The sequence below is a fragment of the Leucopleurus acutus genome (assembly GCF_964270905.1).
Source record: "Leucopleurus acutus genome assembly, chromosome: 3".
Lineage (NCBI taxonomy): Eukaryota > Metazoa > Chordata > Mammalia > Artiodactyla > Delphinidae > Leucopleurus > Leucopleurus acutus.
Genome location: NC_139145.1, coordinates 9858270 through 9873577, shown reverse-complemented (window position 1 = coordinate 9873577; position 15308 = coordinate 9858270). Strand labels below are relative to the sequence as shown.

Below are 15308 nucleotides of genomic sequence, written 5' to 3'. Positions count from 1 at the left end.
CTGCCTGTATAGTCCACAGTATTGGCCCTCGTGTGATCACAGATCTTTCTTCCTCTCCCCTGATGGTGAATTTCAGTACTGAATCGAAAATCAAAAAAAATTTTTTTCCCCGTATTTATTATGCACCTACTGCCTTTCAGTGTACAAATGGTATTCTCACAACAGTGCTGTGCACGGCAAACTTACTTCAACTAGAAGCGCTCAGTGCAAAAAGGAAACTCAAAGAACTGATGCCCAACCGTGAATCTGAGATGGGAGACAAGCACCTCTCAGTTTACAACAGCCTCCCTGCCTGAGCATCTCATCACACTGCACCTTCCTATCAAGGTATTTCTCAAACACGGTCCCCAAACACAAGCCAATTGCTTCACCTAGAGAAGCAATAACAGCCACTTTGTCAGAGTTAACGATGGCTGTATGAACAGTGCCCTTACTTTAGAACTTCACTCTACAAGGAGCTTCAGTATTTTCTCTCTACTTTATAGATGAAGAACCTGAACCACAGAAAGGCTAAATGACTTACCCAAGATCACACAGCAAACAGACACCAGAATAGTTTGAAGCTGGGACTGTGTGACTCACCAAAACCTGAATTTGATTCTCCTCCCTCTTCAGACTTTCCCCAGGTCAGGGTAGGTGAGCTCAGTGAAAGGAGGTGCTGGGACGCCATCAGCTCCCTCTGCCTCCTGATACTCCAGAATAGAGGCTGAGCTGCTGCAGGGGCGACCTACTTCTCCCACTTATGTTTCTTTTTAAAGATCCAGAGGCTGTGGGTGGCTTTGAGGGAGGAGGAGGTAGAGTTGGCTCCATTGGCTTCCTATGTCCTCTCCCCCACACTACATCCCCAAGGTTAAAGTCACACTTGGGCCAGCTCAGCATCCTCAAAGTAGGAGGGAGACCATTGAGGTGATGTGGAAAATAAACCAGACAAGGCTTACAGTGTGTTAGCAGGAAGTGAGGGGGGACATGTTGCCTGTTCCAAAGGCTGTTTGCTCACTCTTCAAGCCGGGCGTGGTTTCAGCTCAGGGTCTTTGCACCTGCTGTTCCTTTAGCCTGAACACTCTTCCAAGAACCATCTTCACTGCCTGCCCCACCTCCTTCGGGACTTGGAACAAATGGTGTGGCCATTCCCGACCAACTTAAAGTTATCATCTCTCCCACTCTCATCACAGTCCCCCTTTCATGCTTTTTTCCCCCGCCACAGAATGTATAAACATGTGGTGTTCTGTATTTTGTTTCTTGTCTGTTTCCCCCAACCAGAATGTTCGCTCCACTAGGACAGAGAGTTTGGTGTTTTCGTGCTCAGTATTTGGAATGCCCCACGCTCCACAGGCTGAATCTGGCAGTGTGAGGCTGGGTAGGTGCTACCTCAGCCCTCCTCCCCCTGCCTCTACGGGTGGTGGAGGGCCAAGCACATGGTTACCACCTGATCCTCAGAGTCATGATGCTCCCCTGTTGTAAGAGGGTTGGGAGCCTGGCCCTAGGATGGGCAGGAGTGCCGAGCTGCTCAGCATTCGTGCCTGGGAAGGCCTGGGAGATGGGCCCACAGCTGGGGGGCCTAGATGTTGCTCCAGGTCTAATAGGTTTGAAAAGGGGTCAGGAGGCAAGGGCATCTTAAAATATTTGTGGGCTCCAGGGAAAGCAGGCAGCCAGGCAGCCTTCAGCTCCAGCAGGATGAGCAATGAGGCCAGGAAGACACAGAAGTACAAGGAGTACTAGAGGGGCACTAGGGGCATCAGGTTTCCTTTAGGATACCTTGTCCCCTGATATATCAACTGTCATGTTCTGCAAGGTGGGACAAACAAGCCCCTTCCCTGGAAGGGCTACAGGTAGCTGGCAGGACAGAGCAGCCCCACGGGAATCCAGATCCTAGCCCTCTTTACTTCCTCCACTGCCAACACCCCATCACCTCCCCTTGCCTGATCATGGCCTGGCCTCCTCCATCTCCCAGGTTCTGCCCAGACCCCTTCAGCCAGAGGGATCCTGTTAAGACATACTGAATAAAACACATCATGTTGCTCCTTACCTCACAACCCCCCCAAAGGTTTCTCACCCTAGCACACAAGGCTCTGCATATAATCCACCCATGCTCCTCACTCAGCCAGTTCCAGTCATAGGGGCCTCCTCAAAGCTGCCCATAAGGGCCAGGCACTCTCCCTGTCTTTATGCTGGCTGTTCACTACCCCTGGGACAGGTTTTCTCACCTCCCTCAGGACTCTGGTCAGATGTGTCAACTAAAATAGACCCCTCCCTGCAGCCTCTATCCTGTCCTTCGCAGTCACCTCCCAGAATGGCTTCCCCCTTTCATCTGTGTCTGTTTTCTTCCACAATGGCAGGGAGCATGCATGGTCTGTTCTGTTCACTGCAGCAGCCGCAGGGCCCAGAAAAACCCAGGCACACCAGAGGTGCTCAGTGTCTTCTGATTTGAACAAACTGACAGCTTTGGCCCAGCCCAAATGGGACTGTGAAGGGACACTGAACAAGAACACCCAACAGTGGGGGGGAAAGTCAGGGGTGAGACCTGAGGAGAGTTCAGGCCTACAGGAGGTGATGCACCCTCATTCTCCCCCCACACCCTCCCAAATCCCTCCTTCACTGGGCCAGAACCAGGCTTTGGTGGGTGCAGTGCCAGCCATGAGGGGAGGGCTTAGGTTGGAGAACAGCAAAGAAGGCAAACCAAGCACACAGCTCCAGCACTAGGTCAAGTTCTTTACTTCCCAGAAGTGATGGCTAAAGGGAGGGAGGAGAGGATGAGAAGAGGAAGACAGAAAGAGCCAGAGAGAGGGAGGAGCTGGGAAGACAGGGGACAGTAAACCACTGTTCTATGAAGTCTCAGGAGACAAGTGCTCAAGGTAAAAAAGAGTCCTGGAGAATCGTCCGCAGCTGCGGCAGCTGCAGGAAGCATCTCGGTTTCCTTCTGTATATAAGTCCTTGGGGGAAAAAGGCTGCCGCGCTGCCGCTGCATTAAATAGTTATGTACATCGCAGAGTCCCAGGCCGTGGGCAGGCAGGGAGGGGGGTCATTTCACCAGGGGCCGAGTTTTATCATCATCGCCGCACTGGTGGGCTTTGTACTTTTTCACCTCTGCCATGTACTTGGCCCATGCATCACCTTTACTTGTTAATACCTGTTGGGGGGAGGGGAGGGACACACGGGGGTTGGGAAGGAGATGCCAAGGAGGCCAGGAACCAGGGTCAGGACTGTCCTGAGACAGCTGACCCACCCACAGAGTCACCGCAAAGGTCTTGGGTGTGAGGTAAAGATATGGAGAATCAAGTTATCTGGGAACTTTGTTGAAAGCCCTCCTCCCCCACCCAGTACACCCATCCAAGGGCTAGATACTGAGGAGGGAGGGACAGGGCACCTGGGCCAGGAACTGAGGCTGGAAGGAAAAGGCAACGTGGGCAGCCCCCCACACCCAGCCTGCTCACCTCATCCTCCGTCTTCTGCTTCTTGGCTACTATTCCCGTCTTGAGGGCTAGTTTGTTCCCGCCTCTGCGCTTGCCCACCTGGGTGAAGGGACAGAAGACTGCAACGGTTACAGGAGCCGGGGCCCGCCCTTGGCGGCGCTGAGGCCCACTACACCTTCCTAGCCCGGCCCGGTGGCCCGTCCCGACGCCGCGCCCAGCTCCACCAGCCGGCCGACCTGCGCAGCAATCAGAGAGGAGCACACGCGACTCAGCGCCTGCCCTGGGCCCATGATGCCCAGGCAGTCCTGGGCCCCCGGGCTGCCCTCCCAGGGAGAGAAAAGAATTCCCACATCGGTGGGGACGAGCACTGTCCTCACCCTCCCCTAGTAGAAACCACACAGACAGCAACAGTTCCCTTTATTGAGCACTTACTGTATGCTAAGCCCTGTGCCAAGTGCTTTGGATATACTACCTCCTTCCACTTTCACAGTCACCTTACGATGAAGGTTACCATCCCCATTGTAAAGATGAGGAAACATCTCTGAAAAGGAGAAGGCTGTACCCTGGATCATGCCAACAGCAAACAGTGGAGCTGGATTCTGGGTCAGGTGTGTCTAGGCCAGAGCAGCATTCTTAACCACCAAGCGACACTGTTCCCCTACACGTAACCGGGCCTGGCCTCTTTGCAGGTGCTCCTGCAAACGGCCCCTTGATGAACAAATGAAACAGGCAGCGACAACTACTGCTATTCTCACTCACAGAGGGGCACTTGGCCTCCACCCAGTTCTCACACCAGCCCAGGTCCTGCCACTCCCCCTTCCTCAAACGTGAGTCTTACTCTGAACTTTCATCCTGGTCCTCTGTTTTCTCCCACACACTTGAGGGTTTCTTGTGCCCCAGGGGCTGCAACAGGCTTTACAGACATCCCATCCCTACCCCTCAGCCAGGCATTAAGTGGCCTGCGCTGCTGGGACTATTCTCACACTCATTTTTGACGGATGAAGAAACTTGACCCCCAGTTCGTTACTCTCACACCACACTTTTTTCTCCACACCACAGGAACTTGCTCTCAACACCAGAGACAAAGCAAGCTCAGAGTTGACAATCAATGTAGGTACCATTTCTGTGGCCTAGAGTTTCTCAATCGCATATACTAGTGACATTTTGAACTGGATCATTTTTGTTCGGGAGGGGGAGACAGTTGTTCTGCGCATTGTAGGATGTTGAGCACCATTCCTGCCCTCTACTCATAAATGTCAATAGCACTCCCTCCCCCAGTTCTGACAACCAAAATATCTCCAGACTTTGGCAAATGTGGGGATGAGGTGAGGGGAATCGTCCCCAGTTGAGAACCACTGGTTTAGCCCTTCCTATAAGAAAGGCCCAGTGCTAATCACATCAGAAGATGCGATGATGCCCATTTTTACAAGCAGGGAAAATGAGGTTAGACCAGATCAGATGCCCCAGGAAAGCAGAGATGCCTGTCATAATCAACACAGCATACCCATCACCTAGCACACTGCCCAGCACAAGGTAAGGTGCTCAATAAATGGACACTGGACGAATGAGACTCAGGGAACTCAAGCAAATCTCCTAGGGTCACACAGTAAGCAGTCTGAGTCTCTCATCCACACAGCTCAGAGTCCAGACTTGACTATGCCCCCCATCCCCATAGTGGGAGATGGTCCCAGTATCCAAAGTTCGGGATTCCACTCAAACAGGAATCCTGGTATCCTGGTTTCCCCATCCTCGGAGCGCTGTTTCCAATGGAATTCCCCCCAGCTCCCAGTTCTTGCGGGCATACTGCGGGGGTCCCCACCTCCGCCCCCAGACCTCTCTCGTCGAGAATCCAGTTTCCGAATCCTCAGCGGGTGACCCGGACGGCTCCCTCATCGGGGTCGGAGGGTGGACCTGGATCCCGCTCCCCTTTCTCGAGCCCGATTCCCCCTGCCAAGGAAGGCCCTGGTGCCCGCCCCCACCCCCGCGGCTCCTTACGAAGCTGAGCGTGGGGCCCGGGCCGCCCTTCCTCTTCGGATCCCTGGGACCCGCGGCGGCGGCGGTGGCCGGCTGGTCGGGTCGCTGCGGGCCCGGGGGCGGCTCTTCCTGCCGCTGCCGCTGCTCCTCCTCCATCTTCCGCTTGAACAGCTCCAGGAAGCTGCCGTCGTTGGCGAACAAGTTCACGCCGCCCGACACCGGGCTCGAACCCGCGCCCGACACTTCATCATCCCCGCTCTCGGGCGACGTCCCGGGACCGGACTCAGCCCATCGGCTCCCGCCGCCGCCGCCGCCGCCGCCCGCGGGGCCCGGCGCCTCCCGGCCCGGAGGTTCCGCCCGTCTCCCTCGGGCAGCCATTTTGTCGCCAGGTACCTCGCAAAGGATTCCGGGAAGGCCGCTCCGGGCCCGCGCTTGGCGCCAGACTTGCTTCGTCCCGGGCAATGCATGCCGGGAAGACCGGTCTGGCCCTCAGGCATCCGCAGTGGAGGCGGGGCATGAGGGGCGGGGTGAATGAGGAGTAAGGTTTGACGCTACGCGCCAGAGGGCAGACGCCCCGCCCCGCCCCGCCCCCGCCTCCGCCCCGCGGATGGTTATAGCCCTGCTAGACTCCCGCAGGCGTTACGCAGAGATGGTCTCTTCCGGAATGAGACTATTGTCTGCGCCTGGGGCTGTAGCGGGCTCTCGGAGTGAGGTTCCCGCTTGGGACTTAGGGGCGTATTAGCTTTTCGGGGCTAGAATCCACTTCTGGCACCAGGGATAATCTCAGTGAGGGGTGGGACCTCGCCTGAGGCTGTGTGCTCAGCTGACATCTCGGAAGCTGGGTCCCTAACTAGGACTAACTAGAGGGCATATCTAGCCTGGGCCCCCAGAATAGAAATAGGGGTGTCTCTGGATTGGGTACCTGTCTCTGGGGTGGAGCTTTTATTTGGGAATAGAGACACAGCTGACTCCAAGGAGCGGGGATCCCCATTTGAACGTCAGGGTATTATTTTATGTGCTAGAGTACTCATGAAACCGCGGATATTTCTAGGCTGGAGTCTCCACCTAAGAGTATCCGCTAAGGGCCTGGGACCCAGCCTGTATTCCTGCCCAGGGCAGAGTTTCAGAGAATTGGCTGAACTGGAGTTTCCCCTCGGACAGAGAGCAAACTGGAAGGAGGTTTTCGGGAACAGGGTCCCTTCTACGACAAGGAGCGCAGTTGCAAGTGTTGTCCCTGCCCTGTCCTGTCCTGCATGGGGGCTCAGGGCTCACTGGACAAGGATCTGCGGACCTCGCCCACAGCAGCCCCGGAACCGTCTCCAGCCAACTAATCGGTTCGTTTGTGATTGGTTTGCGTCAGGAGCCCGGTGGTTCCCAGCCAATTGAATAACAGAAGAGACGGGCCTGAGGCGGTGTTGGAACCCAGGTTGGAGAATAGGGGGGGAATGATCGACATGAAGTTGAGCCTATGGGGTCAGGTCAGGGTGGACCTCGGATCTAACTTCTTCAAAAAGGTATGCAGTGGGTGTTTGGCCGGTTGCTAAGGAGAGGTTGGCGGCTACCGGGACCTGAGAGTGATTGGTAAAAGTAAGAAAAGATGTAGCCAATGAAAGGAGTGCTGCAAGACTTAGGGGCCAATCAGTAAAGGGGAGTAACCTGGGATGTACCAATATGTTAATTAGGAAGGGGGAGTCTTTGAAGAAAATATAGACAAGAGGCTGACAAGCTGAACCTTGGAAGGGGAAGACGTTGGAAATATAGCTTCTATTAGCTCCTAAGAGTTAGGCCATGAGAAAGTTGGTTCAATCTTCTAGCCTTGATGGGGTTGTGATAGGAAATTTCCTCTGTAGGTGCTTTGCATGGTGCGCTCCGCTTGATCACGTGAGCCGTTTCCAAGATGGCGGCAGGGGTGGCCGGGTGGGGGGTTGAGGCAGAGGAGTTCGAAGATGCCCCTGATGTGGAGCCGCTGGAGCCCACGCTTAGCAACATTATCGAGCAGCGCAGCCTTAAGTGGATCTTCGTCGGGGGCAAGGGTGGTGTTGGAAAGACCACCTGCAGGTAAGGAGGCTGCGGTGGTGGCCGGGAAAACCGGTGGGATGTACCACAGGGCGAAGGGGAGGCCAAGGACCGGGTCTTCCACCACCAGCCGGGCAGGAAGGCTGGGCTGGGGCCTTCTGGGTTGTACTCTTCGGAAGTTATCGGGAGCAAATGGAAGCTACCTCCTGAATGCAGGCCTGTTCAAGGGCTGAACCACATTGGATCCAGCGCACGGGAGCCTGGAGAGCGTTTAAATGTCCCAATCAGCTAGACTGTACCAGAGTGAGCCCAGAGTAGGGGGAGGGGTCCCCGGGGCAAATTACCCTGGACAAGTGGACTGAACTATCGAATTTAGCAGGAGGTGCAAAGGACCCCTTAGTTTAGAGTTGAGGGAGGGGACACAGGGTCGAGTTGGCTGGATAGCTGGACCATGTTACTTTGTGCCAGCAAGGAAGCAGGCATCAGGCGGGACGGACACATTCAGCTGAACCTTACCACTATATAGCCAGCTGGAGGGCTCAGTAGGTGAGGTCTGATAGGGTCCCTCTGCAGGGATTGAGGCTTGATCCCACAGTCATCCGTACTCTTCTCTCAAGGCCCTTGCTGATCCAGGTCCCCTGCTCCTGGGACCCTTCTTCTCCCCATGCAGACCTAAGGAGCAGAGCCTAACCCTTCACTTCCCACCTTTTGGCCTTTCCCTTGCCCAGCTGCAGCTTAGCAGTCCAGCTATCCAAGGGGCGGGAGAGTGTTCTGATCATCTCCACTGACCCAGCCCACAATATCTCCGATGCATTTGACCAGAAGTTCTCCAAGGTGCCTACCAAGGTCAAAGGCTATGACAACCTCTTCGCCATGGTGAGTGCAGCAGGGCTTAGCCCCACCACCACCCCCGCCCCAACTCTGGCAAAGTCACCTTCAGGCCTTTCCTGTGAACACCCACCATCAGTTACCATGTCCTGCCCATTCTCCATCCTCTGTCTCTCCACTTTCACTCCTTCTTCAGCATACCCACAGGGGAACGAGTGAGGAACGTTTGTGGAGCAGAAAGGAAGCCAGAGTGACTGGCGCTTAGTGAGCAAGGGAAGGGAGGGAGACATCAATCAGGACCACATGGTTTAGGACCTTGCAGCCCACTGAGATCAGTTTAGCTTTGTTTCCAAGTTAATGGGAAGCTGTTTGTTTTAAGCAGAGTAATGTCATGGCCAATTTTGTTTTCCAGAAAGTTCCCTGTAGCTCTCATGCAGAAATTGGATTGTAAGTCAAGGATGGAAACAAGGAGACTGGGACAGTGACCAGGCTAGGAATGATGGCAGCCCAAAATTGGGAGGAGGGGTGAGAAGTGGTCAAATTTGGGATGTATTTTGGAATTAAAGCAATTTAACTGCTTGTTTGTAATGGGTGAGAGAAAAAAAAGAATTAAGCATAAGTACATGTCTTGGTTATCTCCCTGGGCAGCTGAGGTGGGGAAGACTGGGAGAGGAGCAGGTTTAGAAGACCAAACGTCAGGAATTTTATTTGGCCACAGTGAGACCAAGGTGCCCACTGGTCATCCAAGTGGAGACATCAGGACAGCAGCTTAGTTATGTGAACCTAGAACTCAGAGGAGGTTGGCATTGATTTGAGAGTCATTGTCCCAAGGGTGGTATTTAAAGCTGTGTGAGTGGAGGAGCACGTGAAAGAATAGAGAGGCCCAGAAACAACCCCGGGGGCACATCAGCATTTAGGGTCCAGCAGAGGAGGAGGAAGAACCATTGAAAGAGGCCGAGAAGGAGCCACAGGTGAGGTGGGAGGAAAGCCAGAGAGTGTGGGCTCCTAAGCTCCAGGAGGACAAAGGGACTCGGGCAGAAAGGTTGTCGGCTCTAGCAGGCAGATCAGTTTTAAGCAGATCACCCTGGGAATGGGGGCAGAAGCCTGCCTGGAATGGGTGAGCTGAGGTGGACACAATGATCACCATGATGGGAGCAGAGAAATGAGCATGGCCATCCCTGGAGGGAGAAGGGAATGAGGGTTAAGGAAGGCTTTTCTGAGGAAGGAGATGCTAGAGCATGTTTGTTTGCTGCTGCACATGCTTCAGGGAATTCCTCGGTGGTCCAGTGGTTAGGACCCTGGGCTGTCACTGCCAAGGGCCCAGGTTCAACCCCTGGTCAGGGAACTTAAGATCCCACAAGCTGCGCGGTGCAGCCGAGGGGGTGGGGGGAAGCTTCAACTGGGAGGGACAAGTGATATTGCAGGAAGGAGTGAGGATGCCGGCTGAGGACAGGCCTCAGGCAGGTGTGAGCTCACTCCAGCGCACAGACCCAGGACTTGGGCTCTGCCAGGACCAGGGGCTTAGAAGGAATGTGGGGGGACTGGGGCGTTTCCTGGGAGGAAATGAGGGTGTAGGCAGCCAGTGGCTTCGCTTTCTCATTGAGACACAGGCGAGGCACAGGCCTCAGCAGAGGGTGAGGGACACACGGGCCAGAAGGGGTTTGAGCAGGGAGAAGATATGGCATTAACATTCCCATGGGTGGATTTTCTGGCTCGTCGAGTGCCTGTTGGAGATTCGTGATCAGGAATGGGGAGCAAGGTTGAGTTCTTCGTCTGGGATGTTCCCCTGATGTTCACCTTGGTGTAGCCATGCCAGCGAGCTGTGAATAAACAGGTTGGGGCTTTTGCCAACCACAGAGGGAGAAGGGAGTGTTTGCAGAGGCATCTTGTGGAGACTGGGCTGGATAAGAGTGCCGCCCAAGAGGGACACTGACGGTGAACAAGCGGGCAGAGGTGCGGGGATGAGGTGGCCCAGGAGGGTCTAGAATAACAGGAAGTGAGAAGGCTGGGGTCAGAGAGTGCCCTGGTGACTAGGAACAACCCATCAAGGGTGTGACTGTGGGGGGGTGATGTGTGGACAAGCTCCCTGCAGGGAAATGACCTCTGAGGCCAGGGAGTGGAGGGCTTCGCCACAGGAAACATGAATTCAAGTAGAAGAGGTGACACAGGCGGGAGATAGAGAGGCATTGAGTGCAGGACGGGCCAGGGGCCCCAGGCTTGGTCATCCCCTTCATGGAATCTGCATCCATGTTGAGGACCTACTCTGTGCCAGACACTTCCAGGCACTGGGGACACAGCAGTGAACAAGACAGAAAAACCCCTGCCCTTGTGGGGCCAGCATTCTGGTTGGGGAGACAGGCGAAAACATGCTAAGTAAACCATGTGAGGAGAGGCCAGATGTTAAGAAGAAAGGAAGGCAGGGCAGAGGGGGCTAGGGCTGCACTGTTAGATTGGGCGGTCAGGGATGACTCATGTTAGAGGAATGATCTGGAAAAGGTCACAGGCCCGGGTGGGGGAACAGCCCGTGAGAAGGCACTGCAATGCACTCTGGCTTCCCTCTGGGACACTGAGCACAGTTGGCGATTTTCCATCTGCTTGTGAAAGACTTTAACAATCTGTGCCACCACCCGAGACCTTAAGCGCCTAAGGGAAGGGCCAGGGCACCTCAGAGGTCTCCCCAGCTGTGACCTGGTGAAGGGCTGTGCTCAGGGCACCCCACAGGCTCCCTCGGGCTCCGTGCCCAGGTGGGAAGGCTCCAGCAACAGCAGCCTGAGTCTTGACCCTCTCGGCCCCCAGGAGATTGACCCCAGCCTGGGTGTGGCGGAGCTGCCGGATGAGTTCTTTGAGGAGGACAACATGCTGAGCATGGGCAAGAAGATGATGCAGGAAGCCATGAGCGCCTTCCCAGGCATCGATGAGGCCATGAGCTATGCAGAGGTCATGAGGTCAGGCCCGGCGGACTCTGGGTGCCCGGTGCTGCCTGGGGCTAGGGTGGAAGAGGGGGCAGAGCGGGCCTGATCCTCATCTCCCCGCAGGCTGGTGAAGGGCATGAACTTCTCGGTGGTGGTGTTCGACACAGCGCCCACAGGCCACACGCTAAGACTGCTCAACTTCCCCACCATCGTCGAGCGGGGACTAGGCCGCCTCATGCAGATCAAGAACCAGATCAGCCCCTTCATCTCACAGGCAGGCAGAGCCCCAGGGCATCCAGGAGTCCCCTGAATCAGAGTGGGCCCCCGGACCCCAAGATGTGCAGAAACAAAGGCATTTCCCACATATGCTCTCAGTCAGCGCTTCCCAATGGATGGGATGGATCTTCACTGCGGGGAACTGTCCCCCCTACTCCACAGCACCCAGTGTCCCTGCCTCCACCCGCTGAGTGCCCCAGACAGAGCTTGAAAGCACATATCCCAGAGCCAGATGGCCCGGGTTCAAATGCTTTGCACTCTGGTGTGACACAGCTGTGTGACCTCCAGTCACTTCCCCTCTCTGGGCCTTATCTGTCAAATGGAGAGCATGCGAATCCCCCCATGGGTTATTATTAGCGCGACATGACAACCCTGATGCCGTCACACTTTTGCACACCACTGACACCTCCTTGGTTGTGTGCGGTCCCCCGGCGGGGACCTGTGCCTCAGTCACATTTGTGGGGCCCTTACTGTGTGCCAGACACCGTTCAAGCACGTGACATGTCATACAGCACAACAGCTCTACACATGAGGAAACTGAGGCTCTGGGAGGTCAAGCTAACCTGGCCACAGTCCCGCAGAAATGGCAGAGCTGGGGTTGGACCCCTGCGATCTGCTCAAGGGCCCACACCTTTAACCACTGGGAGGTGTCAGGAGTCGTCCCCCGGGTGAGCCCAACCCAGGGAGTATAATGTGCCCCAGGTAAACCATGAGCCCTCTCACATCGTCCCCACAGATGTGCAACATGCTGGGCCTCGGGGACATGAACGCAGACCAGCTGGCCTCCAAGCTGGAGGAGACGCTGCCTGTCATCCGCTCCGTCAGTGAGCAGTTCAAGGACCCTGTGAGTTGCGGTCCAGGCGGGCGGCGAGAAGCTCAGGGGAAAGAGACAGGGCTGAAATCTGCCCCTCCCTGTCCTGTCTTGGATCCTGCAGGAGCAAACCACCTTCATCTGTGTGTGCATTGCTGAGTTCCTGTCCCTGTATGAAACGGAGCGGCTGATCCAGGAGCTGGCCAAGTGCAAGATCGACACGCACAACATCATTGTCAACCAACTCGTCTTCCCTGATCCCGAGAAGCCCTGCAAGATGTGTGAGGCCCGCCACAAGATCCAGGCCAAGTACCTGGACCAGGTGCGCACACCCACCCTCCCACCCAGCCCTCATAGCTCTGACCCTGGAAGCTGGGGTCCGTCCCAGCCCAGCCAAGGCACTGCTGACCTTTTACTGTATTCTCTGACCTTTGCTCCAGCCCACCTTCTGTTCCTCGCCCCAACCCCCTGCCCTTCACCCACTGCTTCAGACCTTCTGATTCTGGCCTTCATAGACTGGCTGGCCTGGCCTAGATACCTCTCACCCTGGGGAGTGGGAGGTCCAGCCCAGTGGTCTCTGACCTCACTGGCGCCACTCCCACCTATGTCCCTGTGAAGCCCTTGCTCATATTCTCTCCCTGACTCTGGGAGACCCCTAGCCTGACCCTTTACGTTGATCACATTCTGTCCCTGCCCTGTGGCCCTGCTGCCTTCTGCCCTCTACCCCTGCCGCAGATGGAGGACCTATATGAAGACTTCCACATTGTGAAGCTGCCACTGCTGCCCCATGAGGTTCGGGGGGCGGACAAGGTCAACACCTTCTCTGCTCTTCTCCTGGAGCCCTACAAGCCCCCCAGTGCCCAGTAGCACCACCACCAGCCCCAGCTGCTGCCATTTCACACTCAGCCGCCACCCACCGGGGCAGAGTTTGCACAAAGTTCCCCCATAATACAGGGGAACCACTTGGGGGAAGGGAGGCGGGGAGGGGGTCTTTTCCCCCTGGTGGGGCTGGGGGAGCTGTAGCTGCCCCCACACCTCTCCCCGCCTCTCCTCCCTCAATAAAATGATCTTAAACTACTGTGGATGTTGACATGGGAGGGTTGGGGCCTAGTACCTCCATGTACAGTTGCAAAGGTTGTACACTGCACAAAGATGTCACATCCAGAGAGGCATAGATGTATGTTTAGGTCCCTCACAACAGAGACCTAATAGAGATGTGTGTTTATTGTGGTAATTTTGGAAGGAGGGTTCTTCTGTAAAGGGGTGCCTTTTTCTAGCTCTATATGGGTAAGGGTGTCCTCTGGGGCTGTAAAGCCTGGAGTAGAAGAAAGGGGCATCTGCCCACTTCCTTCAAGGCTCAGAGCGTGGGAACGGGGAGGCCCCTTGGCCAGCTCCAGGCTGGTGGGGAGCGGATTAGGTCGGCAGCGGGCCCAGCACTGCCTGCTGTTTGGTTTGGGAATTAGTGGGCACCCTGGGCAGAGGCTGGGCCTGCCAGACTGCGGATTAACAGTTTCCACCCCCACCTCCCAATTCCTGTTACATGGAATGGCCTCAGCCCCTCCCAGCACAGGGCTGCAACAGGGGGGCTGATTAAGGGGCAGGATGACAAAGGACTCAGGCTGGACGGGCCCTGAAGTCCTGTCCTGCCCCCAGAGCAGCCTCACTGAGTGGCCTGCCGCCTGTTTCCTGCAGTTTGAGCTTCAGTCCCCGTATTCCTAAAACGGAGACAGAAGTGTGGCCATTCATAGGGCCATGGCACAAATTCACCTGACCCTGGAAGGGTTAGCAAACCAGCCGGAAAGGCATAAAGCAGCACCCCTTCTCTCCTTCACTCCTCCCTCTGCCACTGCCTGGACAGTCACGGTCATCCCCAAGACCCAGGACTGGCATGACCTTGGGCGTTTGCAAGTTCCAAGCTGGAGCTGGATGGGGATGGCGGGAGAAAGGGGGTGACTAAGGATATGCATGAGTCAGGAAGTGGTGTTCAGACAGTGCACACCCAGGGTCTAGGCGTGCCAGGGTGTGTGTGTGAGGGGAATGCAACCACGAGCCTAGACGTGTCCCCCCCAGTTCAGTCAGGTGTACACAAACCCATGTGGGCACGCCCACATTGAGGAGGTGCTTGTAAACGAACATGGCAGTGCAGCCCATGGCAGGACCCCAGGCTCCGAACCAAACTGCCTGGGTTCAGATCCTAGCTGTGCCATGAACAGACTGTGCGTCCTCTGAGCCTCAGTTTCCCTACCTTGATAGCGGGAATAAGGAGCACAAACTTCACATTTCCTGGTTTTGAGGACACAATGAAATGAAATAGGTAACGCCTTTACAGTGGCCCCAGGCATGTACCTGCCAAGGTCTATTTGTTGCTATTCACTGTAACAATTAGTAAGCATGTGAACTAGCCTGGGCAACCTGCCTCTGCCCCAGCCCGGGTTAAGCAGTCAGAAGTATGTGGGGACAGTGAGCTGGAGGAGGGGAGATGCACAGGGGGGTCGATGGGGGCTGTGGAGGGGAGGGCTGGCTGCAGCATGTGAGGATACATCCAAGGGAATAGGGGCCTCTGGTCAGGTATGGAGCCCATCAACCTGAAGCCTGTCCCCTCCCCAGTTCCCGTAGCTAGCAGCATCACCCCTCATCCTCTTTTATGTGCTGTCCAGCAGCTGGACGGCGGAGGCACAGGTCCGAGTACAGCCAGTCCGAGCTGGTTCCTAGCTACCCCGGGCTGGGCAGACACCTGCCAGGTTAGGAACACTGCGTCCTGGCTGGCCAGACCTTCGGGTGCAGGGTCGAGCGGAGCCATGTGCACTCCTGGTGCTGGGGTGGACTTGAGAGGCTCAGGGGCGCCCCAGGGCACCCCTCTTGGAGCTGAAACCCTGAGTATCTGCCCCTCCCACACTGGGCTATGCATTCAATGGTGAAGATGGAGGGTTGTTTGTGCCAGGCTAGAGTGCCCCCTTTGTAGGTGTGTCTGTAAAGGGAGAACATCTGTCCTGTATCCATGCCAAATGTGGAGACAAGGTTTTGTGTCCCTAAGCTTGTGTGTTCATGACAACGCCCAAAGTGTTTGAGACCCAGGGTGTG

At 55.8% G+C, this 15308-nt stretch overlaps 2 protein-coding genes across 4 annotated transcripts; one reads left to right on the top strand and one right to left on the bottom strand.

The window, feature by feature from the left end:
• Positions 1 to 2692: 2692 nt before the first annotated feature.
• On the bottom strand, positions 2693 to 5826 carry TRIR (telomerase RNA component interacting RNase; the record flags this gene model as incomplete). Of its 2 annotated transcripts, XM_082834951.1 has the most annotated exons (3): positions 5406 to 5826; positions 3432 to 3509; positions 2693 to 3127 (listed from the first exon to the last, which is right to left on the bottom strand). In XM_082834951.1, exons 1-3 carry the CDS (start codon positions 5760 to 5762, stop codon positions 3020 to 3022), a joined length of 543 nt encoding a protein of 180 aa, XP_082691077.1. In that variant the 5' UTR covers positions 5763 to 5826. The 2 variants fall into 2 exon arrangements, with proteins under 2 accessions (XP_082691077.1, XP_082691078.1); XM_082834952.1 differs by lacking the exon at positions 2693 to 3127 and having other exon boundaries at positions 3433 to 3509; positions 5429 to 5826.
• Positions 5827 to 6903: 1077 nt separating this feature from the next.
• Positions 6904 to 13296, top strand: GET3 (guided entry of tail-anchored proteins factor 3, ATPase). Of its 2 annotated transcripts, none has more exons than XM_082834941.1 (7): positions 6904 to 7442; positions 8129 to 8276; positions 11025 to 11173; positions 11264 to 11414; positions 12153 to 12260; positions 12352 to 12549; positions 12668 to 12770. In XM_082834941.1, the coding sequence occupies exons 1-7, from the start codon at positions 7282 to 7284 to the stop codon at positions 12725 to 12727; spliced, it is 975 nt and encodes a 324-aa protein (XP_082691067.1). In that variant the 5' UTR covers positions 6904 to 7281; the 3' UTR covers positions 12728 to 12770. The 2 variants fall into 2 exon arrangements, with proteins under 2 accessions (XP_082691067.1, XP_082691066.1); XM_082834940.1 differs by lacking the exon at positions 12668 to 12770 and adding an exon at positions 12963 to 13296 and having other exon boundaries at positions 6907 to 7442.
• The last annotated feature ends 2012 nt before the right edge of the window (positions 13297 to 15308 follow it).